The sequence below is a fragment of the Nematostella vectensis genome, chromosome 15 (genome assembly GCF_932526225.1).
Source record: "Nematostella vectensis chromosome 15, jaNemVect1.1, whole genome shotgun sequence".
NCBI classification, from domain to species: domain Eukaryota; kingdom Metazoa; phylum Cnidaria; class Anthozoa; order Actiniaria; family Edwardsiidae; genus Nematostella; species Nematostella vectensis.
Window position 1 is genome coordinate 2979885 of NC_064048.1, and position 27772 is coordinate 3007656.

Below are 27772 nucleotides of genomic sequence, written 5' to 3' on the forward strand. Positions count from 1 at the left end.
ATTTTATTGAAAGAATCTCTGTCTGTCTGGATTCTTTGAGGAGTCGGTATTGTGTGGGAGCGCAAAATGGAGGCGTGATAGGCCTTCTTAACGACGTTTAATGCGAGTTTACTGTAGTAAAACTATACTGTCGAAAAACATTGCGTTGTTGTCTCTGTCTAGCCTCGCGGCAGGTCGAATGTAGGTGGTATAGACGGGTCGCGTTGAACCGTTTCGTGTCACCTGTACGTACGCGGTTCCATCATTAATGCGATTATTTGTCCAGCTTTCCAAAATCAACCGAACCGTTTAAAGATTAAGTGCCAGAGATGATGAATTAAAGCCTGGTGTAGCATTTCCTTCAGACTCTTGAAATCAAACTCTCTTAAGATTACTCGTGGGGTGATGGCGCTTGAGGATTTTAAGTAACCATAGAAACAATGTTGCCCCCAAAGTACATATTCGCTTTGTTTGTTATATTAGCACTAGTGGGATCAATTCACTGTGAAAAACAAACACAGCCCGATAAAGGAAACAAGGCGTCCAACGTTTTAGGACAATCAAATCACGATTTTACTGTAGCCGATATTCAGAGGTAAGTATCAATGAATGCTAGGGTAAGTTTATTACAGTGGACAAAAGAGAACGAAGAGAAGAAAAAAAAGTTGAGTAAGTCTTCAAGTTAGGGCTACTCCATGGTGATGCTAAAGCATACATTTATTTAAAAAAACCGTTGTCACCTTTAGGTCGATAAAACTGCCATTGCAATTGCCATTCGCTGTTTGCGCTGACAACCTTTATTGAAATAGGTGTATTCTCATCTATGATGTTCTATCTGTGTACATTCAATTTCAGTACTACGCAAAGAACGCAGATAAAGAGATCAGTTCACGTCCAAAGAAAGGATAATATCGGTAAGGACTCAAACTAGTTTTTATCATTTGCTGGTTATTACATAGACGTTGTAAAATTTTGACAATTGGTCGCAAAATTGCCTATACATTTGATTAAAAACAGAAAAGGTTTATGATTAAAAAACGGGAAAGAAGCTATTTATGCATCAGCTGTGATAAAAATAATAGGATTTTTATTCCATGATATTCCATGATCAGGATTGTATATTTGTATACTTTTTTTTGCAAGAGACGTCTTAAGTGCCGTTTTTGGGAGAATGACATTTAGAAAAAAAAAAGCTTGTTAATGGACAGAAATGGTATGGCTTTTAAAACGTTGCCAAACATTTTCTTTTTGTATTTCTCTCTTGTCTTTCTTGCTTTATACAAAAGAACTTAGCGGTCAGCTGCTCACCCGGTTACAAAGAGCTAAAAGCGCTTTAAATTTCCGCAGCATTTAATGACGCTTGTGGAACTTGTGGCGAGCCTCCCCCACCACCTCCTCCCCCTCCCCCGCCTCCTCCTCCTCCGCCACCACCACCCCCTCCCCCTCCCCCACCCCCTCCTCCACCACCACCACCTCCTAAAGAAGACGACGTCGTACAAGGACCTCTCGTTGATACGCCTTGGTGGCCGGACTGGCTAGAAGAGAATCACCCACTGCAACACGATCATGAGAATCAGGGACACTAATCCAGAACGTTGATGGAATTCTCTCTCGAATAGATGCTACATGCTTTGGATACAAAGGAACAAACCGACACAAAATTACGACCAGAAAATTAGGGATATTAGTGACTCTCCGCAAAAATAGATGCCGTTAGTTGCTACGATAACCGCCTTCCTGGAATAAGCGCCTTCCTGGAATAAATGCCTTCCTGGAATAACCGCCTTCCTGGAATAAATGCCTTCCTGGAATAAGCGCCTTCCTGGAATAATCGCTTTTTCTAGAAGGATAATATGAATAAGAGGGGAAAATCACTCCAACAAATCCAATATCAATCAGCCAAGGTGCTGCAATAAGTGAAGGTTGGATTGGTTTCAATGGACAAAGGCGGACGTTAAAACGGCGTATAATACTAGGGACCTTAAGCAAGGACGACGACGACGGCTACGACAACGAGATCGGGAAAGATGTTTTCGCGCGTGGCGATCAATAATAATTTAATTGCAATGGAATAAGCAAAACATTATAGTCAGGGACAGATAAAAATAAACTATGGATATTATTTCTACAGCAGCGAACGTAGTTAGTGGTTTTACGGAAAACGTAAAACCACTAACTACGTCGTGGTTTTACGGAAAACGGCTGAAATGTATAAGACAGAACGCATTTCCACGTGCTGCTATTTAATTCTGAATCAAATTCCATTTTTTTTTCTGTCGTCGGCGTCCGCGTTGTCGTTGTCGTTGCTTAAGGTCCCTACTAACGCTTAGTATACAAACTGTTACTATACTTATATATACATGACCCGTCATGTAAGAACGCGCGCTCTGATTAGTTCGCTATCTCGGAATAATGGATAGGTTTTACCGCTAAAAGTCAGAATAATAAGTCGAATGTAGACAAACTAAACAATGTAAGATAAACAAAGTTGTTAATTCTATAACATAATGATAATGATAAAAATAACAGCAAATGTCTTGTTCAGTCCTCGCTATGTATTCGCTTCAGGCTCAGCGAATAACAGTGAATATCCCATTTACTTCCACCAGGTTAAAGCACAGATTAAATATGTTTTACTCCCTTGATTTAAAAAAAAAAACAATCTAGACAGACCCGTAAACCACCCATTCTACGCTAAATGTACAAATTACGATTAAAACCTGTCTTTTTGTTAAAGTTGTCAGAATATTTAAAACGATCAGATATTGATGTTTTTAAGTACGAAGCTAGACCTATCAAACGGTATACAGCTTTTTTGAGCAAATATTCGCCATTTTGCCGCAAATTGACTTGGAAGCTGCAAGTTTTGCCCATTTTCTCATATCCACAGCCTAACTTTCAATAAATAGCCCTGGCGGTAAGGAGGTTTACTGGGGCAAATCAAAGTGACATCACTTTCATAATGACCACAGGGAACAACGTTTTTTCCCTATAGAAAAAAAGTTATCATCGTGCCAAATTTTTTCCCGAGTTTTGATGCAATGTTCAAAATTCCTTAATAACCTCCGTTACCTCAATTAACATATATTTTCCAGGCAGTAAGTTTGGGCGATAGATGATATTAGCAAGCCCAATCTGAAGTTCTTTATCAAATCAAGTATTTTTTCATGAGAATTCAAAACTTTGAGAAGTTACCTATCTTAAGAAGCGCTCCGCTAATCCATTCAAGATGAAATGCAATACTCAAAAAATGATTTTTTAATAATTTGTCTATAGACTTATATTTGTCCCCTGATTACAAAAATGTGTTTCTTTTTAAAATCTAACGAATATTAAATATTTTATGGATTTTTCCTTATTTTTCTCGGCATGACCCCGAAAAACACTACAAAATTTGAACCAAGTATCGCTACCTGCAGTGCGAAAAATAAACAGCGCAGAAACACAACAACACCACAGGAGGCAACCAGGATATGTGCTCTCAATATTATTTTAATCTCGGCTTAATCCAGTTAAAATAGAATATTTGACAGATTTTCTCAAATATAGCCTCGCATCCGTTATTTTGCACCATCGTCAAACCGACAAATTGAGGTCTTAAAAGTCGCATCTGGTACATTGCTCTATCAAAAATGGTCATTTTTCCTGAAAAGACAGTCACTTACTGGCCTAGAATCTGAAATAAAATTTTGGGGATAATAAAATCCGGAGCGCTGAGAGCGCCAAGAAGATACAACACTTCACAGGTAATTGACCTTTTAACTTGGGCTAACTATGACACCAACTGCTAAATTGGCAGGGAAATTTGGCTTTTGCAGAAGCTCCCTCCTCGATACAATGCTGAAAACAAATTTGAGGACCAATAAATATGTGTGTTATTGCTTGCATTCTTCGTTGTGCGAGATGATTTAGAAAAAACACGTATTTGAGTGATTATTTGAATATTATATTATAACTAGTCTTGCGTAATATTTGTGTCCAAAGAATTCGCATAGATCAAAACAACAAGTTAAGTGGTGTTAAATTTTCCTTACCTCAGCTTGGGAAAGTTCTTGATAGGCATCGTTTTTTATCAATGCTTGTTCCTCTACAAGCGCATAAAAACGCTGTTTAACTCGCTTCGGCTTGCGATCTCGGAATGTTTTTCATGGTGCTTCCACGTGACCGGCAGCGCACACAGGAATCCCAAAGTTTCTCAAACACAATGCAAAAAAAAAAAAAAAAAAAAAAAAAAGAGAGAAAGAGCAACTAATCAAAAAATCTGATTCCTTATTTTGGAATAGAATAAAATAAATAATGTTCAACCGTAAGGATCGTTTGAAATTGTAAGCCATCGAAGTTATCGAATGATGGATTTTATTCCTTGCGGAGCGGAAGTTACATATCTTGTGATATTGACAGTTGGCAATAAACAGATAGTTTTTCATACCAGTACCAGGTACGTTCTATGAGTTTTTATACACTGGTTTCTTCTTGCTGTCCGTTTTGCAAAGTTTTAATGAGAATATGGCTTTTTGCTCATACTCTCAGTTCGTAGGCGTTTTTCGCTAGTGAATATCACAAACTGCACTTAAGATATCAAGAGGCATCTCCGTTTTATCGCTAAATTGCGAAGCAAAGCTGCTTCTGGCAAGTGCAGGTAAAACAATTTTAACATTGACGCTCATGAATAACCACTTTTTTTTAAAACATACAGTTTGATTTGCTGCCCAGGGTTGTTTGACCGTGAAGGAAAATACACAAAGCTCCCTATCTGCCCAAGCCATCGCGATGCAGATGGCGCATCAGATGGCGCAGTAATCGTAAGAACTGCTGCCGCGGAACGTGGGATATCCGTGAACAGCGCAAGGTCCAGATATCCCGTGGACAGCGCCAGATCCAGATTTTCCTGTTTACAGCGCCAGAGCCAGATCTCCCCGTGGACAGCGCCCGAACCTTTTCCCCCCGTGGATAGCGCCAGAGCCGGTCCCCCCATGGACAGAGCTAGAGCAAGATCCCCCCGTGGACGGCGCCAGTTCAAGATTTCCTTGTTGACAGAGCCAGATACCACGGTGGACAGCGCCAGAGCCAGATACCCCCGTGGACATCGCAAGAGCCAGATCCCCCCGTGGACAAGAGTAAGATCCCCCGTGGACAGAGCCAGATCCCCCCGTGGTACAGCGCCAGAGCAAGACCCCCCCCCCCCCCCACCCCCGTGGACAGTGCCAGAGCAAGAAACCCCCGTGGACAGCGCCAGATCCCCCCGTGGACAGCGCCAGATCCCCCCGTGGACAGAGCCAGATCCCCCCGTGGACAGAGCCAGATCCCCCCGTGGACAGTGCCAGAGCAAGAAACCCCCATGGACAGCGCCAGAGCAAGACCCCCCCGTGGACAGTGCCAGAACCAGATTTCCTTTTGACAGTGCCAGGGCCAGATACCACGGTGGACAAAGCCAGAGCCAGATACCCCGTGGACAGCGCAAAAGCCAGATCCTCCCGTAGACAAGAGCAAGATCCCCCCGTGGACAGCACCAGAGCCAAATCCCCCCGTGGACAGCGCCATAGCAAGAAACCCCCGTGGACAGTGTCAGAGCAAGATCCCCCCGTGGACAGCGCCAGAACCAGATTTCCTTATTGACAGAGGCAGAGCCAGATATCATGGTGGGAAGCGCCAGAGCCAGATATCCCGTGGACAGCGCAAAAGCCAGATCCCCCCGTGGACAGCGCAAAAGCCATATCCCCCCGTGGACAAGAGCAAGATCGCCCCGTGGACAGCGCCATAGCAAGAAACCCCCGTGGACAGCGCCATAGCAAGAAACCCCCGTGGACAGTGTCAGAGCAAGATCCCCACGTGGACAGTGTCAGAGCAAGATCCCCCTGTGGACAGCGCCAGAACCAGATTTCCCTATTGACAGAGCCAGAGCCAGATATCATGGTGGGAAGCGCCAGAGCCAGATACCCCGTGGACAGCGCAAAAGCCAGATCCCCCCGTGGACAGCGCAAAAGCCATATCCCCCGTGGACAAGAGCAAGATCGCCCCGTGGACAGCACCAGAGCCAGATTTCCTTGTTGACAGAGCCAGATCCCCACCCCACCCCGTGAACAGCGCCAGAGCCAAATACCCCCATAGAGCGCTAGATTCTTCCATGAAGATCTGATTGTGTACTGTACAGAATGATTTCCTCTGTGACAAACGTTAATTTTGGGGGCTTTCAAACTATTGTGATATTTTGTGTCCGTTTTTAGAAAATTACTTGCTATCAGTTTTTTGTTAATATATTTCGGATACAATTTCACAGCAATGACTAAGGGCAATATCACAAATTGTATCTACCCAATCTGAAATAAATTTGTTAGTATCAATGTGTCCTAATTGTCCTATCCATCCTTGTGAATAAAACCGTTATGGTTTTTCTGTGGCGTGTCACATGCTAACATGAATAAGCGCTGATTATTGTGTTCCAACAATAATCAACCGTAGTTGAGTTAGGTCTTCGTAGAGGAACGGACATTGATAAAAAACGATGCCTATCAAGTGCTTTTCCAAGCTGAATGTCACGAATTGTTTGGACACAGACCTGAACCTGAACAGCAAATCAAACAGTGCGGAACATTACCATTTTTGGTTATATCGATTTACCTACTTATTATGCAAATATTCAAAATGGCCGCGCGGAGTTTGAAACTTGAATTTGTTTTGTTAGCGAGACGTCGCATCGCAAAAACCGACCAAAACAGCAAAATATCCTGCTCTATACCAAGTTTGATATTTGATTGATGAGTTCCTGTGCTCGAAAGTAAAATATCGTTTGGGAAACCTTTTCAAATTGAGCGCTTTTATTGGAGACTGCCGTAAAATCGAACTCTCTTCGTAATGTTTACGTTTAGAAAAAGAGAAATATGAGTGTGATGGACCAAATTCTACGGCTTAGGACCTTGACAGGACTAAACTAGGATAAATGAGGATCATGGCATACTAAAACAATTTTCACCACAAGCCGAAACGAGTGCCCACAGGGTATGGTGAAAGTTGAGAAGAGCGGAGGTTGAATTGTGAGGACGAAAGTGCGAGTCAAGGCCCAACGTCTATACAACAGGGAAAAATCGCCGAAGAATAGGTATGAAAATTTGTGTCAACATTTAGCCGAAAAGCATTTTACCCTACCCTTGTCTCTCGGGGGTTCGCTTCTTATCATTCTTTAGCTAAATGTCTTGCCCTGCGACCACCACAACAACATGGGGGGGGGGGGGGCACTCTAGCTGTAAACATGACTGTTGGTTTCGACAGATACGAACATTTTATGCCCCCAAAAGAACGGAACCGCGCCACCCCTAAGAATATACCTGCATCTGAACACCAAGAATAGATAGCCTCCCCCTTCCCCCCAAAAAAGTAACCCAAATCTGAGTTCTATTCGTAAAACATACAAAAGCTTGAAACTTGCCAGTCCCGTAAAAAAGTTTTAGAAGGAAAATTTGCTTATCAAATTTAATTTATTTTTATTCCCTTTTATAAAAAAAACCTCTATCCTCCTCACCTCCAAGGCCCTAGTCATAAAACCCGGTACAATTTTACTTCCTTGTCTTCGCACCTTGTGTGAGCACACCATATGTGACATGCCCTCAGTCATCACAACCTCACTCCCCTTACCATGCATTTCTCAACCTTTAATTTTACACTCTATGCCTTTTCCTATTTGTCTGCACACACCATAAAATAGCCCTCATTGAGTAAGTGCATTACATAGCCACTCAAACCAGTGCCCCCCCTAAAATCTAATGCTAGAGGGGCATAATATGTTAAAATAAGCATTTGTGATAAGAACTTTTTGATGAATTAGCCCCCCCTACTCATCCTCAAAAATACCCAAACCTGAGTTCTATACATAAAATATACCAAGCATAGAAACTTACCTCCCAAATAAATAACCAAACCTAAATTCTATAGCCCAAGCATACAAAATCTTGCTATAAGGGAGCTTCAACTCTCAGATTTGCTTATTAAATAAAATCAATTTTATTCCATTTTCATAAAAAAGACAACAAACAAACTCTGTGCAATAGGCACTGAGATAAAAAATGCTCCTGAAGTATCACCAAATATAAATATTTATTTTCCATACAGTATGATATCTATGACTGCACAATCATACTCCTAGAATCTCCAAGGCCTAGTAATCAAACCTGGTACAACAGGGGTAAAAAGAAGGGCATAATGTGCTAAAATAAGCATTTGCGATAAGGACTTTTTGTCAAATTACCCCCCCCCCCCAAAAAAAAAATACCCAAACCTGAGTTCTATACATAAAATATACCAAGCATAGAAACTTACCTCCCAAATAAATAACCAAACCTAAATTCTATAGCCCAAGCATACAAAATCTTGCTATAAGGGAGCTTCAACTCTCAGATTTGCTTATTAAATAAAATCAATTTTATTCCATTTTTATAAAAAAGACAACAAACAAACTCTGTGCAATAGGCACTGAGATAAAAAATGCTCCTGAAGTATCACCAAATATAAATATTTATTTTCCATACAGTATGATATCTATGACTGCACAATCATACTCCTAGAATCTTCAAGGCCTAGTAATCAAACCTGGTACAAGAGGGGTAAAAAGAAGGGCATAATATGCTAAAATAAGCATTTGCGATAAGGACTTTTTGTCAAATTAGCCCCCCCCCCCAAAAAAAAATACCCAAACCTGAGTTCTATACATAAAATATACCAAGTATAGAAACTTACCTCCCAAACAATTACTCAAACCTATATACCCCAAACATATAAATTCTTAATATCACTATAGTTTTAAAGGGGAGCTTCAACACTCAGACTTGCCTATCAAATCAAATTAATTTAATTCCCTTTTTATAAAAAAAAGACTCTTTGCGCATATAATAGAAACTGGCGAGAAAAAAATAAGCCTGAAGTATCACCAGATATGAATAGATATTTTCCATATGATATCTGCTCTAGTGAAGCTTGGAGCCTCTGGTACCCAGGGTATGACTATACTCCCATTCTCCTATCATCTCCAAGCCTAGTAATCAAACATGGTACAAGTTTACTTCATCTTCACAACCTGTGTCAGCACCCCCAATTAGACATACCCTTTGTCACCACCCCTTTGCCCTTACCATGCCTTTTCCTCACCCTAGTTTACACTTTATGCCTTTTTCCATTTGTCTGCACACACAATGAAATACACCCTCAATGGCTCTAACTTGGTGTTAGAACCTGTGTATTAAGCACGATTTTTGTCACAAAACTTCCTTTTTTTAATAAAATGAATCATGATGAAAACAGAGCTGGATACAATGAAGTCCTTTGGGGATGGTTCTGACACTGAGGTATACATACACCCCTCATTGAATAAGCACATTACATAGCCCCTCAAACAAGTGCCCCCTCTAGAATCCATTTATAAAAAAAGCCATAATGTGAGCATTTGTGGTAAGGACTTTTTTTTACAACGAGTAATAGCAAAGTAATGCAGCAATGAATAATGACTGCCATCCCTGAGATTTACTGATCATAGCAAATCTATTTATTCCAGGATCAAATATAAACATTTAAACAGTACTTTCATGTAGTGTCTTTAAATTGCATACAATAAACAGTGACTCGCGGCCAATCTGTATACGATTTAGCTTCATTTTTTTTTAATGAGACTCGCTGCCATTCTGTATAAGATTCATTTTAGTTTCAATATCCCAGCTAAAATTTTTCTTGGAGTGTCTTCATTCCGAGTGCGAAAGCAAGATAAATCCAGGGAAATTTTGTGCATTTGTATGACTTGATTAAAACGTACAACTAGATAATTGGTGATCCATGTTATAGCCTGCTAGCAGTGGCTTACCCTTCCGCTTTCATTACAGTACGATTCGGTGAAGTCGTAAAAATAACCCTGCAAATGAGGTCTGTTGCCGATGAGAAACAACACAAATAGGGTATATATGACGCACTGAGTCGGTGAAATCCCTGCTTAAACAGATAAGAAGAAATCACTGCTAGCAAAGAGTTAAAAAGCGGCGTTTAACATGATTTTCCCGATTCAACGGAACCGCCATTTTGTTTTCCCACTCTGAGTTGAGGCGTGTCCGCGTGAGACTGGGCATAGTAATACTCATCTCTGATTGGTTAATCAGATTGTTTATCAAATATAACCAAAAATGGTAATGTTCCGCACTGTCAAACTGTAGGTTTTAAAAAGTGGTTATTCATAGTGCGCCAATGTTGAAAATGTTTTACCTGCACCGGCCAGAACCAGCTTTGGTGAATCTCTCACCCCCAAGGAACGGAGATGCTTCTTGATATCTTGTGTGCAGTTTGTGATATTCAGGCACCGCACTATACCAGGGTTGTCTTTACTAGCGCAACACGCCCCGCCTAGGAACTGAGAGTATGAGCAAAAAGCTATATTCTCACTAAAACTGTGCAAAACGGACAGCAAGAAGAAACCAGTGTATAAACACTTATAGAACGTACCTGGTACTGGTATGAAAAACTATCTGTTTATTGCCAACTGTCAATATCACAAGATATGTAACTTCCGCTCCGTAAGGAATAAAATCCATCATTCGATAACTTCGATGGCTTACTATTTCAAACAATCCTTACGGTTGGGCATTATTTATTTTATTCTATTCCAAAATAAGGAATCAGATTTTTTTATGAGTTGCTCTTTCTGTTTTCTCTTCTTTTTTTTGCGTTGTGTTTTAGAAACTTTGGGATTCCTGTGTGCGCTGCCGGTGGAAGCACCATAAAAAACATTCCGAGATCGCAAGCCGAAGCGTTTTTATGCGCTTGTAGGGGAATAAGCATTGATAAAAAACGATGCCTATCAAGTACTTTCCCAAGCTGAGGTGAGGAAAATTCGATACCACTTAATTTGTTGTTTTGATCTATGTTACGAATTGTCTGGACACAAACATTGGGCAAGACTAGTCATAATCTATTCAAATACGTGTTTTGCCTTAATCATCTCGCACAAAGAAGACTGCAAGTGATAACACACATATTTGTTGGTCCTCAAATTTGTTTTCAGCGTTGTTTTGAGGTGGGGGCGTCGGCAAAAGCCAAATTTCCCTGCCAATTTAGCTGTTGGTGTAACAGTTGGAACAAGTTTGAAAGGTCAATAACCTGTGAAGTGTTGTATCTTCTTGGCGCTCTCAGCGCTCTGGATTTTATTATCCCCAAAATTTTATTTCAGATTCTAGGCAAGTAAGTGACTGTCTTTTCAGGAAAAATAACCATTTTTGATAGAGCAATGTACCAGATGCGACTTTTAAGGCCTCAATTTGTCGGTTTGACGATCGTGCAAAATGATGGATGCGAGGCTATATTTGAGAAAATCTGTCAAATATTCTATTTTAACTGGATTAAGCCGAGATTAAAATAATATTGAGAGCACATATCCTGGTTGCCTCCTGTGGTGTTGTTGTGTTTCTGCGCTGTTTATTTTTCGCACTGCAGGTAGCGATACTTGGTTCAAATTTTGTAGTGTTTTTCGGGGTCATGCCGAGAAAAATAAGGAAAAATCCATAAAATATTTAATATTCGTTAGATTTTCAAAAGAAACACATTTTTGTAATCAGGAGACAAATATAAGTCTATAGACAAATTATTGAAAAATAATTTTTTTGAGTATTGCATTTCATCTTGAATGGATTAGCGGAGCGCTTCTTAAATAATGTCAAATTGGAGCGTAGAGATAAGAGCGTAACCTCCGTTACCACATTTTTTCCAAGATCAAAAATAATCAGTGGGTTGTGAACTTTAAAGGTTTTACAACTGACTGGTGTGAACGAAATACAATATAGATATTTCTGCTAAGCGTGGATTCGAAGACGTGACATCAACAGATTGTTTAAAAAATAACCTCCGTTACCCTGTGTCACCGCATAACCTCCGTTACCGCGAGTTTGGGATAGTCAGCTTCTGGTCAAACAAGTCTGCTTTTTTTAACCTTAGTGGGATGTTTAGAGCCTACAAATATATTTTAAAGATTTGAGTTTTTTGGGGTTCTTTTCGGTTAGTTCGAGGCTCATTTGCATCCAGCAAAATGCTCTTTTAGTCAAATATAGTACTCATCGAGGTCGAGTTTACTGCACTCAAATGAAGATAATAGAATAGGAAGTGCATTTCACAAGTTTTCAGGTGAAGATACCTGCATTTTGGCTTTATGCGATCGTAAACTAAAATTTTTAACGGAGGTTACGGAAAGATGAAAGCACAAAAGAGCATGTCTTATCTCCTTACAGAGGAGATATTTGAGCTCTTTACTGGAAAAAAGTTCCTAATACTCTATCTCTTATCTAGTTATGCCGCGCAACAATGTATATACCCAGCGCACACTTAATATTTTTCCATTGGCGAAATTGTTAGTTTTGCTCAGTTCTATGTGCAAGTTAGGTATCGACTCAAAACTCTGCAAAAGAGAAACCTTAACAAAGCATCAGCGCACTGCAAATTAATAACAAAACATCGAAGTATCCGAATCAATTAAGTTCTTCCTTACTTATGGGAAATTTCAATTTTTTTTTTTGAAAATGTTTAATGATCAGTAACGCAAGAAGTAACGGAGGTGACTTTTACCCAAGTATGATGATTTATGTACTTTTATCCACTTTTTTGTCTTTCTTATAAAGCGGAATTTATTAGAATGATACCGAAGTGCCTAGCATGTGGCTACAAGATTTCTATGTTCTCTTCCAGGTTTGTTTGCGTTTTCATTATTTCCAGCAAGTCAGTTGACTGGTTAGCGTATACTTCCTTCAATGAATTCTTAGTAGTTTATATTTTCAATCATTAAATGTTTTATTTTTCTTTCAATAGCTATATTATTGAAATAAGTACAAAAGTCTCTCTGTTATTAAGTGTAGTGGCATTCTACTAGTGACCTAATCAGTGGAACAAACCGGCAATTCTGCTTTTTTGTTAAATGATAAAAGACGGTTGTCCAAAAATGGGTCTTTCCCGTGTTTTTAAAATAAGACAACCCTTTTTTGTCATTTATCATTTTAAAATGGTCACATGAAAAAGGTACCTTTTTGCAGAATAATACGGACAGGTTTGCCGTCTTTTTGCAGATATAGCAGGCCCGTACCCAGGATTTTTCTTGGGGGGGGGGGGGGGGGTGCAAAATCCGAAAAAGTGGACCTAAAAAGGGTTTTTTTTTATGTCTTTGCAGTATCTCCACGGGACGTATATGGTCGGATTTGGATCGGAGTGACCAGACTTATGCTTTATAGTTTTGTCTACAAATAGCACGTCTATTAACAACCAAAAGTGGACTTTCGGCCGTTGTGGGGGGTGGGGGGGGGGGGGGTGCGTCCCTGCACCCCCCTGGGTACGGGCCTGTATAGAATGAGCTCATAAAATATCGACAATTTCGATCATCGGTCTATTTCACGGATAAGAACAAAAACGGCGACCTTTTCTCTAAGCTTTCTAGAAAGCAGAAAGTCGGAAATTATGTACATTTCCTGTTAGCAGCATATAATACAAAGTAAAACACATAAGGGTTACTTTTTTCCCACTTTAGACTCGATTTAACATCACATCAAAATCGGTAACCTTTTTCGTCTTTAATAAACAACTATAAAGACTGAAAAGGGTACCTTTGTTTACTTGGCGTTCATTTGTAGGTTAGATAGTTTAACGGCGTCACAAGCCCCCCATGAACCGGGGGGTTTAACGGCGTCACAAGCCCCCCATGAACCGGGGGGTTTAACAGTCATTGGGCGGTTGTTTAAAATTTCAAATGGTAAATCTTGAATCTTGAAGAAGGCGCTTTAATACGGCCAAAGAACACGCAAAAAGTAAACATAAACACAACACTATACTTCACACGTCTTTTTAACAAGTTGTTTTTTTATTTTTCACTAATTTTGTTTATCGCCCTATGTTTACGCTAAAGCAAAAGAGACAAATAAAGAGCTTGGGCTACCTGTGGTGTGTCATTTGTCAATTGAATTTTTCATTTACTATAAATAAAAAAACAAATTGTGGGAGTCTTTCTAAAATATGTTGCGCTACCTACTTGTAATATAAAGGAATCATGTGTACCCCTTTAGCCAAGTTCCAGAAATCTTTTTATCATTTCGGTATTTTTCATTTAGTTTTTCTGGGAAGTCGCTCAAGTAAAAATTAAACAACGTTGGCGAAATCATACAGCCTTGTTTCACGCCTGCGTAGCATCGAAAGGATTCAGTTATGGAGCTTCCAATTTTTACGGAAGACTTGTCATTTGAGTACATTGATTGGATTATGTCGAGGAAACGCCCAGTAACACCTACTGCTTTCAGTTTTTCAAATAGTTTCGCCCTAGGGACGCAGTCGAATGCTTTACTAAAGTCCACGTAGCACGCAAACAGGAAATTGTTTTTTTTTTTGGGGTTTCGCTTTGAAATGCTTGTCAATTAGTGACTTTAGAGCGAAAATGCTGTCTATTGTTCCTTGCTCTTTACTAAAACCACATTGTTCTGTTTTCAAAATGCCCTTCTCCGTTAGGTAATTGTATAATCTTTCGTTTATGATTGACATAAAAACTTTGCCTAACGTTGACAAAAGTGTTACGCCCCTGTAGTTTTCAGGTCTCGATGGATCTTCCTTCTTATGAATCGGGACTATTAAACCGTAACTCCACATTGTGGGGTAAACCCCAGAGTTTAATATTTTGTTGAAAAGGTTAACGAGATAACTTTTCAAGATCGTTTTGCTGCACTTTAGAAATTCGTTCAATATGTTGTCCGCGCCTGGTGCCTTCCCAGATTTTAGTTTTTCTATGGCTTTTATAATTTCTTCCTCGCTTATTCTGTAGTCCAGGGGCCCCTCCCGATAGTTCCCATGATCTATCCGTCCGTTTTGCTTGGGCTGTGCTTCATTTGTTGCATTCAAATTTTTGAAGTGCTGAAAAAATTTTCCCGCATTTTCAGTCTCAATTGGGGACGCTTTTGTTGACTTACCGATGTGGAAACAGTTTTTCAACTGTCTCCATAAAGACTTAGAATTTCTAAAGTCGATATTATTGATTATGTTCGCGTAATGATTTTCTTTTTTTCTTTTGCACATTTTTTTAAAGATTCTCCTTTTCCGATTCAGAGTATCTCTTAAAGAATGATTGTTTGGTTCTTTCGAGATTCGGTATCCAAGCGAGCGAATGTTTTCTTTTTCTGTTTTACATTCATCGTCAAACCATGGTTTGTTGTTCTGATTGTTTACCGTTTTTGTGTTTTGATACTTCATGCCCGCCGCCTCGCATGCCTCTTTAAGCGCTTGCGTAAATTGAGCGGTCATTGTCTCTGTTCTATTGTTTTTAAGTGCGTCGCTTAGTTTTTGTTGTATATCATTAGAAACTAAAATCTCTTTCAATTTCTCCTGTATTCCGTCCTTCCAGATAAGTTTTTTGAATTCACTTAATCCTTCATTTTGGTCTGTCCTCTCTGCCTCTGCACCCTTTGATGGGCTCCGGACAGATAAAGCATAAGATAGAGAGCAATGATCAGTTAGATGTGGCTCCAGAGGTTTGACAATAAAATAGTTAATGCTATTCATGATATTATTTGAAGCAATCACATAATCTACAACGCTACTTCCGTTATATTTGAAACATGTTTTTCTTCCCTCGAGATCCCCAACTGATCTTCCGTTCAGAATTCTGAGATTGAAAGCCGTACAAATCTCTATAAGATTTTTCCCTCGGCTATCTGTCGTGTTTACGTCTTGAGAATTTCTGCGATTTGTTGTATCTGTCTCATAATCTTCTGGAAGTTCGAAGAACTTTTTGCTGTTATCATCGTTTAATACATATTCCTGCAAAGCTCCAGTTCGCGCATTAAAGTCACCTTGTACAATGACGTCACCTTTTGTTGAAAAATTAAGTATTTCTTTTTCGAGATCATCAAGTAATTCATTGTTATTCTCTCTTTGTGGACTTAGATAAACTGTTCCTATATAAATATCTTTCTTCAAATGAAAATATGTTTTTTTAAGTCTTATCCACAAAACGTTCTTATTTATTGATGGCATGTATACAACGCCATTGTTTATATTATTTTTAATATATATTACTATTCCCCCATAACTTCGTGAATTGTTTGAACCTTCTCTATGTTTTACATAATGCTTAAAATTTGTAACTTTTAAGTTTGTATTGGTATTTGCATGTGTCTCAGCTATACCAAAAATTTCATGCTTGTTAATTGTATCCAGACAGTCATTTTGGTTTAATTTGTTTCCAAACGTTTTACTGCTGAAGCCATTAATATTCCAGCAGCCGATTCTTAATTGTGAATATTCTGGAGAAGATATCGTGAATGTTAAATAAATAAAACAAAAAGAGCACTTAGCTTGGACGGTGCCTTCTAAAATAATCTGCTAATGCGTTGAGGGCTTGCAAGGGTGGGAATGATTGGTCGTATGAGCCCCACATTGTCCTTTTCTGCTGCTTATACAGTGGTGGTCTTGCTCTTCTTTCACTTCTCTCTGTGTCCCTTCGCAAACCGGTTCTAGTTTTGATGTTTGAAACAAACTTCTTGGTTCCAATGTTGTTATTTAGGTGTACATCGTCGTGAAAAACTTCTGGGTCGAGATTTCCAAAGGTGTCACTTGTAACGCGCTGATTGTTGATGAAATGGGCCCCATTGTCCTTGCAAATGTCTTCGTAGCAGTAGTTTGTTTCGTCTATTTTTGTGCCATCTCTCTTGGGAGCATACAAAATTCCACTGACAGCTATTCTGGAGCTGGGCCAGCGACCTTTGAGTGCATTTACACAGTTTTCCATATTAACAGCTATTTCATTTACACGCAGTTTCTCTATGTCATTTGTGCCTGAATGTACAATAATGTGTTCATAATCGTTCCTGTCATCGTCCATAGTTTGTATGTATTGTAGAAGCTCTTTCGTTCCTCCTGCGACATATTGTTTATTAACGTAACGATCTGGACAAAATCGCCGTTGTTGGATTCCTCGCAGGATCGAATCGCCGATCAGTAGAATTGGACCTTTTGCTTCACTGGTCTCGGGCTTGGTTCTATTTGCGTCCATCCTAGTTTGTCTGGTCGGACTGGTCTGTTCCAATGGTTTTATATTTGGACGTCCATTGTTGTCTTTTCCAGGTCTCACTGGCTCTTTTACCGCGGCTTTGTGGTACACCTGGCTGCACCTCGTCCTGGAGCGTTTCAAAACGGTTTTTAGTATCGACTGTGTATGTGATTTGTCCCCAACTGTCGTCCTTACTAATTCTCTGGCTATCTTTATGACTGTTCATGTCTTGCGGGCTGGTCACTTCTATCGTGGAGCCCTCGGTCTGGTTAAGACAGGGCGATTTGGTGATCCGTGATGTGAGTGATTGTTCTGTATTCACGAGTTGCTCTTTAATTTCTCCCAGCTCTCCCAGTATCTTCAGAATAGTCTCTGCCGCTGACGTCGATTTGTTTTTTATCAGTTTAAATTCACTTGTCACTTTACTTGTCAGGCTTGATATTTTTTTCGCAACATCATTGATGCTAGCGCTTAATTCGGACCGTAGCATTTCAATCTTACATTCACATTCCCTTTTAGCATCGGAGATTCCGTGTTTTGTCTTCTGTTTCCAGTCTTCTATTTCTATGCTTTGCTCTCCGATCTCGATGGTATTCTTTGTGACTTTATCTTCAATTTTAGCGTTAAACACTCTTTGAGTCGCCATGAAGGCCTCGATCTCCTCATACCGAGCATCGTGCACCACCTGCTCTTCCTTCTTATTTTCCTTCTCGATCGATTTAGCCGCTGGTTGTACTTTCGCTCCAGTTTGTATCTCATTCATGGCGTTACTACTGCTTTTAGTAGCTAGAGTAGTGAGTTTACTTATATAAACGTCTTTTCCCGCACCTTGCACCTGCAGCGTGTTCGTGCTCGGGTAAAAGTTAACGGTCACCGATTCGAATTTTAGTACACTTGTCGTCCCGATTTGGTTTACGCTTACTAGTTTTTCGTTACTTCCTTCCTCCATCAAGTGCACTAGGAAGTCTTTTAGTTTATCGGAGTTTCCGCTCCATTTTAGTTGGTTCTTCTTATTAGTACTAAAAAAATTCTCAAGCTTTTCCATTTCAGCCATGCTGCATCTGCAGATAGAGAAGCCTCATAAAAACTTCGAGCTACCTGTGGTGGTACTGTCCACACCGTGGGCTCAGCCCACGTGGTTCGGCTAGGTGACAAGTAAGACCAGAAGCGGTTTGGAGTCGGTGACCGATGCAAATCGTATGCTGAAGTGAACTCTTCTACGAATAAAACGCCACAAACAGGTAATAATCCACATTCTTTGACACATTTGTCAAACAGTCAACTTCACGAAAGAACATTAGATGTTTTTTGTGCCTTTTTGTTTAATTCAAGGCTGTTTTATATACGGTAAATGCCGAGTCCTGAATGAAAAAGTTGACCACGGGGTTAGCGAAAAATCGACCTCTTTCAAGGAGGGAGTCCTTAGATGCTTTCCTGAGCGTTGAAGGTTTAGAAAACCTCCAAAATGTAAATGTCCATATAGGTTTCTTGTTATGTTTATTGCCTGGTTTATTGAACTAGTTTTCTCAGTATCCCGATTTTGGTGCCTAATATCCTTCAATCTGATCCCTTCAATCAAGTAACTGAAGTCGTCGGAGGCGTTGTTTGAAATCTGGGATGTATCGGCTCGTGATATCTCCAGATTTACTTTAAACTGAGTTTGACTATTACGACTAGAAGTTCTCACAGAGAAGTGAAGTACTCGAGCTCAGATGAGCTTTTCATTGAATTGCAAGGGTAAAATCTACATTATAGATTTGGCACGATTTCCATTCATAAGCCATATTTATACAAGACCGCCTTTTCTTTGCAGCCACTGTCTTGGCTGATCACTAACCCTTTGTTTCATGGTTACTCTATTTGTTTTATCTAATTGAAGGATTGATAACCATAACAGGCAATCTGATTAGTTGGGGAGCGGACGAGCAGTCATAGATATTTTGGAAAAAAGTATTTTAAAAAGACTGCTTTTTGGTGGTTGAGTGGGGAGGGGAACACAACCCCTGTGCCCAACCCGAGCTGCATGTCTGTTCATACCCAGCAAGCGATTTGGATCTATGTGGTGGCCATTGAAATAGCTATTGAAATGATTACTGTACATGTGTTAAAATATAGTGTACTATACAGTATTAAGAATCTCCTGCTCCTCCCATACATAAGATTTTGTAAAGTACACTGCAGTATTCAATGAGCCCTCTGATTCCTGGAGAATCTGTGTGTCTCCTCCATGGCTGCGTCTGCCTTGGTTTAAAATCATGTAGCAATAAATTAGTTTTATTTCTGGTGCAATGATTTGCATTTATTGTAATTCTGGACTGGACATTGTTGTGGAAAAATAAAAAATATGTCTGATATGTGTAGGGCAGGCAGTGACTTTTCCCTATATAAATAAATCTCCTCAAATAAAACAGAAATCTACTAAATGCTTATTGTCAGGGCTTGTGCGGAAGCTCATAATTTGGCTTTCTCCTGCAATCCGCATAATCCACAAATTTCCATGTAATCACGCATAATTTGGCAAAATTTTGAGAGACAAATCATTTAATTACACAGCTGATGTTTTCTTTTAGGGTTCTTTCCTCTATTTCTCGGGAAAAAAAAAGACAAATATTCTTGATAAGAATGCAAAATTTCGAACTGAATTTCAAAAACAACAAATAAAATGACTAGGCGTTCTTTGCTAAACTGCGAAGGCCTAGGACTAATAAAAGAATACCATTTTTAATTGGCTGATGGCTAGGAGCCAATGAAAACTCGCCTTTTTTGTGCAGAAAATAAACTCTTCCATGGGCATTTTGGTTGATATTCCGTGTAATCTAGCACGTAATTCAGTAAAGCTTCCCGAAAATTTTTTATTTTTTAGAAAAATGTATTGCGCAATCCAGCTCAATTTAGCGCGTACTCAATGATTTTCCGCGCAGGAGTCCTGTATTGTTTACCTACCATTTAAGGAATTTGGATGGCTTGTCTGCCCTTAATAAAAGGTTATTTCGTTGAACTGTATTTATAAACAAAGCCTTACATCAAGTGATTGGGTTTGGGCTAGTTTGATTATCCAAGTTAATTGCATATTCTTTTAGTTGTTTTATAATCAATTGATAAACTTTGAAAGCAAAACCCTTAAAACGTTGGATAAAAAGTTGTCATACCAAAAATGATCAAATGAAATTTCGACAGTTCGAGGGGGCCGTTCAATAGATAGGGTGCATTTATTAGAGAGGGGCGTTCTTTACAAACTGAAAATATCGCAAACCACTGGGCGCCAAAAAACTTGAACAATAGGTGTTGGTTGCTTATGGGAGCTTAATTATAAAATTGAGTCTAAAACTTATCGTGATAATAACAACGCTGCCGATTTCTAAAGCGTGCAACAAAGAAGGGGGTGGCTATTGTAACTGGAAAAAGGATAAATTGTCGAGCTGGCTATGGACTAGACATTCCTTGCATTTATACATTTTCTGGAGACAAAGAAATGTCAATCCCATGGTTGAAATCAAAGTTAGAAAATTGTAATTATGAAATTCTTTAATGTTTGCCTACTGGAAAGGCAGCTTTTGTGAAACATTACAACATTTCTGCTTTATGTGATGTCAGCATGCATTGGATATGATGTTTATCAGGTGTGGACTGATGTTGTAAAGCCAAAAATCATTGTGGTCGCTTACAAAAGCTTAAAAATCAAAGAACATCTCAGTTGGTGGTTTGAAATTGTGGTCGTTAATGGAGCTGGTCGCACCGATAAGTTTGTCGCTTATGAGAGCTTAGAATAACAGAGTTTGTGGGACAATTCAATCAGTGATTGGTGATCGTGGTTATTATCGAACTGGTCGCTTACGAGAGCGGTCGCTCAGAGAGCTTCGACTGTAATTGCATGAGCCCTTAGGGCGAGTACAATTTGAGCTTTTTGAAAATCACACGAGTGCAAATAAATCCTGAATTAAGCAAGAGAACTGTATGATTACTTTATATAATAAATAAATGTATAATATATTTATATAATGAATTAATAATATACATGTACAAATAAGGAAAGTAAAGTTTTTAAAAAAAACATCAACATTTGTTAATCTGTCATTCTGAAAAGAGTTTGGTAAAAGTACTAGACATACAAAACATGTTTTTGTAAACAAACACCTGACAGTCGTTGTGAAGTCCATCCATTTTAGTGATTAATCCTTTATTTGTGCTGTCTAATCAGGATGATAAAACAAATGGCTAGTCCCAGCCCTGTTACAATAGTAAAAGTTATATACCATATTCTTTTTTTATAACTTCCCCCTAGACAACAATTAAACTAAGAAAATACAATGTGTCATTCTGAAATGTCTGTTTCATTATTATTTTTTAGGGCTTTATAGGTGAAATCCTGTAGCCGGTGTTAGGCCAACAGCATCTTGGGTTGCACCGCTTGAGGTGCATGGTTGCGGTTGAAAACTCTGAAGGACTTGTTAACGCTGCCCCAGGATTGAAGGTACAGTTACATTGTGATTGTGATAAAACACTGTTTCACAATATTTCTAGTAATTATTGTTTTGCCTCTAGTCTTGAACCCTGAAGACACAATATTTGACAGATCTTTGAGTGTTATTCTTTCCTTTGTCTGCTTTTCTTGAGGATTCTTGAGGAATCTGTTACAAAACTAACGGGACACTTTCCCTCCCCCCTGATCACCTGACATGATCACATCGACTGCTTGTGTTTTGAGCTGAAAAATTGCCACCAATATTAATCGGGGGAGAGGGATGGAGGTTGTTCGTATGGGAAGTGTTCCACTTACTTTTGTTGTGGATTGTAGCTTAAATGGAGCTGCTTTGCCACGGCCGACTGCAGACGTACTGCATTTCTCATTGGCTGAACTTTTTTTACAAAATGTTTACGGTGTTCAAGCCGAATCTGATTGGTCAAAGTTGTTCAGCATGGCCCCGCTATCTGTGTCATTACTGTAATAATCATGAAATATAAAAACCATTAACATATCAATTTGCCATCCATGGTGCATATACAGTGTAAATGTCTTCTAAACAGTAACCTTAATAAAAAGTGTGGGCATGAATCATTCATATATAATTATATTATTTTGGCATTTAAGGTTCAGAAAAATATCTTGTTAGCAGTAACATTGATTATAATGGATTATTGATTGATAATAATAAAAAAGGACTGGTTAAAACTGCAAAAGACATTGTAAAAAAAATAAGAAGCAATTAAAAAAATGTGAATAAATGAACGTCCATTCTCTATTCCCATATTAATGTGGGAGAGAGGCTACAAAAACTGTCTTCCCTAAATATGGATTTCAATTGGAATTCAATAGACATGGAAGACAATCTGCTTTTTCTCTGAGCCATGCAATTGTGGCTTCCTGTTGGTTGTCTTTTTTTTGTCTTTTTTTGTGCTTTTTTCTTTTGTTTATTTGCTTCTTGCTTTGGTTGTCTAAAGAAAGATAAATCTAAATGTTAGTCAAGTTAACAACATTTTGGGAAATGGAGAAATGCTTCACATCTTGTCATGGAATGTTTTAAGAGATGTTTATGTGATCTAAACAAAAAAATGTAAATTACATTGAGTGACTTTTAACATAAAATCAAGGGTGTATTCACAATAATTTGAAATCTAAACTTCTATGACGTCTCCAACTAAATCTGATAATGAAATTCCTGGTTAGTTGTTTACTGATACTGGTAAGCTGTATTTATTTTTTTCTGGTACTGCATGCATTTCTGATTACAAACGTTCTTGTACAAATTATCACATAATTTAAAGTAACCCGATCTCTTATGATAATTAACTAAATCAGTGTAATATTGTATAGTGTCCATCCAACAAAACAGTGGGTATGATAATTATTCATTTATTATCATTATATTTGCCATTTTATGTACAGACAAATCTTTTGTTAGCAGTAACATTGATATGAGTGTCATGATTTCACTAAAAATCATACTATTTATGGGTCTACAGGAATCGCTGTATCTCTGTCGCATTAAATCCAATTAAATCCTTAACCAATCTACCAGAGGTGATAGCTCAATAGTTGAGAAGGGTTATGGCGTGTCAATTGATGGTTTCCATAGTAACGCGGCTGAGATATTACATTTTGAACCTAGCCAAACTTTCCGATTTTTGGTTAAGATTCTTTTGAAAACTAACCACACAGTGAGGTACCTCAAGGCCTGTGCGACTTATCACCAAAACATATGATCTATAAAATATACTGTTCTGACCCCTTAACCCTTTCATACCCAGGCTCCTGAGGCCCAAAACAAGAGCAAATGTGTGATAACGAAAGAATATTTATTGGGACAACCCAGACTTTGAAATGTACTTTATGTTATATATGAAATTAAAGCTTAAATGTTGTTCTTTACTTTAAATTAGATATTTCAGTACTCAGTACATTGGTTTGATGGAAATTGAATTTACAAAATAAGAATTTATCAAAAAATATCATACTAAAAATCAATATTTTATCTTTAGACACATAACATAATTTCATAAAAACTAGAAAATGTCAATGCAAAAACACCTAAAAACATAGTCTATCGCCAGTACTCCACTTTTGTATGGAAATCTTTCCAACAGTTTTGATCTTTCTGCAAGCAGAGGAAGACATTACACACATTGCAATAGATGCTAGGGCGTGGCACGTAGGGAACCTTGGGTCTTCTGGCCAATGGCACATCCTTATACCTGTCAGAGTGGGTTTTTCTTATTTTCTTACTACAAACAGCACAGTTACCCTTATCCTGACGCATTTCAGGCAAATGCAAACCAACATCAGTCAGTCTTAGCTCCTCATTTCTGGGGGGTCTCTGGGCAGCATTATGGGCAACCCGCATGTTGCCAATCAAGTTCTCAGCAAGCTCTTCTCTGAACTCCAGAGAGGTTCTGATTGGTCTAGGTGTACCCTCTCTATCCTCACACTCTAACACAAAAGCATTGTGGATTGCCACCTCTACTTCATGAAACAGTACACGACGGTACCATTTCACCGTCTTTCTGATACATGTATAGTACCTAAGCATCTGGTCAGACTGGTCCACACCCCCCATATAGGCATTATAATCTTTGAGAAGGGGTGGGCAAGGAATATCGCCACTTTGTCCTCCTTCACCAGCACCTCTTCTTTTGACATTTCTTGCATGGACTGGAGCACGAACTGGAAACTCAGGGGGGTGAATTGTAGATAAAAAATATACAGCCTTGTTGTCAAGCCACCCCACTGCCAGAAGAGGTCCACACATAAGCCACTTACTACTACCCCTAGCAAGTCCTCTTGTATTCTCAAATAGAACCTCCTTTGCAAAGTTTTTTCTGTTTCCCTTTATTGTTCCACATGCATATATTTGGTTGTCAAACAAGAACTGATAGAGTTCAACACTGGTATAATAGTTGTCAGTATAGAGGTGATGTCCCATACCTTCAAGGCCTGAACACAGCTCTTTTACAACCCTTGCTGCCAGTCCAACCTCAGCTCTTTCCCCAGGATTCTTTCCAATGTACAGTTGCTGTCGGTAGACATACTTTGATTCAGAATCGGCTAGCACCCAAACCTTGATACCAAACCGGACAGGTTTGTTCGCAATAAACTGGCGAAATGATAAACGTCCTCTCCATGGAATCATGCACTCATCAATTGAAATGTTTTTGTGCAGATTGTAGGCATTTTCAAATTTAGGGAAAAGAAGATTCAAAAGTGGCTTGATTTTATGCAATTTATCATAACCAGGTTGCCCAGAAGGCACAATGTTGGAGTCATCTGAGACATGAATGTACTGTAGAATCTGAAAGAATCTGTTACGAGACATGACTTGACTGAATGAGGGAACAGTCAAGAGCCATATTTTCTTCTGTTTAACAATTCCCATAGCAATGTTCAAGCCAAAAAAGGCCTTCATTTCATCCTGTGTTATTGGTTTCCATTGTCCACCACTAGTACCCTTGGCTCCCTTCCTCTCTGCATTCAGGTTGGTCATAGTGACGAGGCAATCCCAAACCTCTTGGTCAAAAAATAATTCAAAATACTCAAGAGCAGATTTCTCCCTCCTCTGTCCTCTATTTGCCAGCCCAACAGCATTTGTAAACGGTTTTAAAATTCTTCTGTTGACCTCTTTCGACCAAATATATTGTTGACGGCCGCCATCTTGGATTTCTCTCCTTTGTTGAACTGAAATTGCTCTGCCTCGCCTGGCACCTCTTCCTCTGCGAACCCCTCGAATAGTTCTTCGAGCATTTTGTGAACATTCACGAAGATTTCTCGCTTTCTCTTGTCGCTGATTTGTCACACTTTGACGTCGATCAAACTCTGAATCACTCGAAGAGCTGCTGGAGTCCTCATAAGAGCTTACACTTTCGACAGAATCGTCTTCTAGATCGGCTGGAATTGCCGGGAATAACGTTGGTAATTCATCTTCGCCATCCTCCGAGTCAGAAGAGTCCAAATCTGTTGTGTTTTCGTCAAAAACACTCGATAAAACTTCATCTACCGTTAGATTTCGCTGCCGATTTCTTCTCACTCTAACTGACGCCATTTTTAAATACCCCAGCTGTAAACATCAGGTCGAAAAATTGAAAAATATCACTCCAAAACACGAGAAATCGATGATCTTTGAATGTCTCAAAAGAAAATGGCTTCCTCTTACATATTTTAGTGCCCAGGCCCCTAAAAGTTCTAATTCACGGCAAATGGGTACCACAGGACTCCCTAATTATATGACAACGTGGTCAGGTAGCACTGTAGTGCTACCTGGTCCGGAAAGGGTTAAATAGCTGATAAGCCAAGATACAGTAGGTGGTGGGTTACTGGTTATTACTCGGACAGTTTAAGGAGTCAAGCAACCAAACTTTGGGCTTCACGCCTTTTTCTAAGGTTGCGAACCTTCTCGTAGCACCTGAGTCCTTGCCTACAGATTACCTGTTTCCCCATAAAGGTTCCTCTTTTTACAAATGCCTTTAGGCACTTGTGGATCTTGGAGATCTTCTGGCTGGTTTATGTGGTGAATAGGGTGTGTTGGCCTAAGGAAGCCAGCAATGGTCTTACATTCCAGTAGATTAACCGAAAAGGCATCCAGGATACGTTACATCGAATATAATGATACACAATTTTTAAAGTTAGAACACAATCACCCAAAATATATTAAATAATTCTTTACCTGATGTATAAACGCACCTCTGCATGTAACTGCTGCGTCCAGGTAAGAAACGTGGCGCCATGGCCCCTGTCGGCTGTCTTGTGCTTAAACACAGGGCACTGGTAAACGACGCTATCTCCCCGGACACAACGCCTGCCCTGCTCCCATTCTCCATCTTCACCAGGAAAATTAGGTTAATACTGCAAAAGACATTCATTAGCAATAAAAATATGAAGCAATTCATATAATGTTAGAAAAAAAGAAGTTGATCTCTTTTCCATATTAATGTTGGAGAGAGGTTATAAAAAGTGTTCTCCCTAAAATATGGAATTCAAAGATAAACTGCTTTTGCTCCGGACCATGCAATTTGCTTCTCTTTTTGTATTATCTTATAGTTTTGGCTGTGCCTTTGTTCACGTTTGTTGCTTTGTTCGTCTTATCTGATCTACATAAAACGAACATATCATGTGTGTGTTGTATGACAACGTTTTTTTTATTGTTATTCCTTTTTTTCTGTTATTTGTTTTCTTTATTTTATATACGGTATATGTAAATATACAGTAAGTTTGACAATGTCATTTTCATTTCACATAAAAAATGAAAGCTCTTCCTTCAATGAAGAAACAGACCTTTTTCTCTTGTGGATTTTGTTCCACCGCCCTACTTTTCCGTTAGCAGGATTTGCTTCCTTCTCAAAATAAATTTCTTTTAAAGTATTTCATGGTATTATTACTTTCTGGTTTCCACTTTCCAAGTATAAGAATTGATCGTAGGTTTAAGTTTAGTTCCGTTAGCCTTTGCAGCTAGAAAAACCAATACTCACTTTTTCGGGGCGGGTCGATTTTAAGGTAATCGTTTTCTTTCCCGTTGTGTGTGTCAACAGTTGTTTAGATACCAAATCGACCCACACTGAGGTTTCATCCATTGGTATGATGTCTGATGGTCTTGTGTTTCTCTTGTAGCCTTTTAACCTGGATTACGTAGCCACCATTCTGTCAGGATCTTCTTGCTGATTGATGGAGGTTTTTTTTTTCTAAGTGATAAACCGTTTCGCTTCATAAATCTACAGAGCTATCCTCTGGATGCTTTGAAATCGTTGCCAACTACAAGGCTGTTTTCCGTCATATCCCGAAGTGGTTATCTCTGCTTTCTTCATAATGAGCTGACATGAAATTCTTAACCCTCGAGATCGCCTACTGTTGATCTATTCTAACGTGACCTCTTCAAGTCTTGCGCTTAAGGTTTCCTTCCACCTCTATTCAGTCTACTTCCTTGCTTAGATTATGGTGGTCGTCCTGAGCAAACCTTCTATATTACTCTTGCTTCTTCTCCATTCTCGTGTGCTTCTTTCATCTAATAAGCATCGCCTTGAAGCAGGTCCGTTCATGTTTCTGCATAAGCAATGACTTCTTTCTTGAATGACTGTATTTTTTCAATTTTTTTCCCTTATGGGAAGTTGCTCCTGACATTCTTTCTAACAAGAACGCTGGACAGTAAACAATCAGCGTGTGTGGGAAAATTTAATGAAATATGTCAGCAGGCCTGCTATTATGCTTCAGTAATGTCAGAACATCAGATCCAGTCACAAAGTGCTTTGATTATCCACCTTTGATGCCCTAATTTCTTTCTCGTC

The 27772-nt window shown here is 39.2% G+C and overlaps 3 protein-coding genes and 1 long non-coding RNA gene across 4 annotated transcripts in view; 2 read left to right on the forward strand and 2 right to left on the reverse strand.

The window, feature by feature from the left end:
- Positions 1 to 279: 279 nt before the first annotated feature.
- On the forward strand, positions 280 to 2512 carry LOC116605771 (formin-like protein 3). The gene is made up of 3 exons (XM_048722569.1): positions 280 to 574; positions 835 to 893; positions 1327 to 2512. Exons 1-3 carry the CDS (start codon positions 420 to 422, stop codon positions 1563 to 1565), a joined length of 453 nt encoding a protein of 150 aa, XP_048578526.1. The 5' UTR covers positions 280 to 419; the 3' UTR covers positions 1566 to 2512.
- A 941-nt stretch (positions 2513 to 3453) lies between these two features.
- LOC125560639 lies at positions 3454 to 4192 on the reverse strand. The gene is made up of 2 exons (XR_007306710.1): positions 4014 to 4192; positions 3454 to 3819 (listed from the first exon to the last, which is right to left on the reverse strand). It is a non-coding gene; the product is annotated as an uncharacterized LOC125560639 (long non-coding RNA).
- A 17164-nt stretch (positions 4193 to 21356) lies between these two features.
- The window catches only part of LOC5510814 (phospholipase A2 A2-actitoxin-Cgg2a), a 74329-nt gene continuing 67913 nt past the window's right edge, over positions 21357 to 27772 (forward strand). The window contains exon 1 of the mRNA XM_048722686.1: positions 21357 to 21479. The gene's annotated coding sequence lies outside the window, so the exon portion shown is untranslated. The remainder of the gene's footprint in view (positions 21480 to 27772) is intronic.
- LOC125560654 (piggyBac transposable element-derived protein 4-like) lies at positions 23284 to 27711 on the reverse strand. The gene has a single exon (XM_048722681.1). The coding sequence runs from the start codon at positions 25537 to 25539 to the stop codon at positions 23548 to 23550; it is 1992 nt and encodes a 663-aa protein (XP_048578638.1). The 5' UTR covers positions 25540 to 27711; the 3' UTR covers positions 23284 to 23547.

Excerpts from the sequence above, each read along its gene's own strand:
- LOC125560654 (XM_048722681.1), bottom strand. The coding sequence starts at position 25,539 with ATGGCGTCAGTTAGAGTGAGAAGAAATCGGCAGCGAAATCTAACGGTA.
- LOC116605771 (XM_048722569.1), top strand. The coding sequence starts at position 420 with ATGTTGCCCCCAAAGTACATATTCGCTTTGTTTGTTATATTAGCACTA. Across the intron at positions 575-834 it reads ACTGTAGCCGATATTCAGAG|TACTACGCAAAGAACGCAGA; the intron begins GTAAGTATCAAT and ends ATTCAATTTCAG. Across the intron at positions 894-1,326 it reads CCAAAGAAAGGATAATATCG|CATTTAATGACGCTTGTGGA; the intron begins GTAAGGACTCAA and ends AAATTTCCGCAG.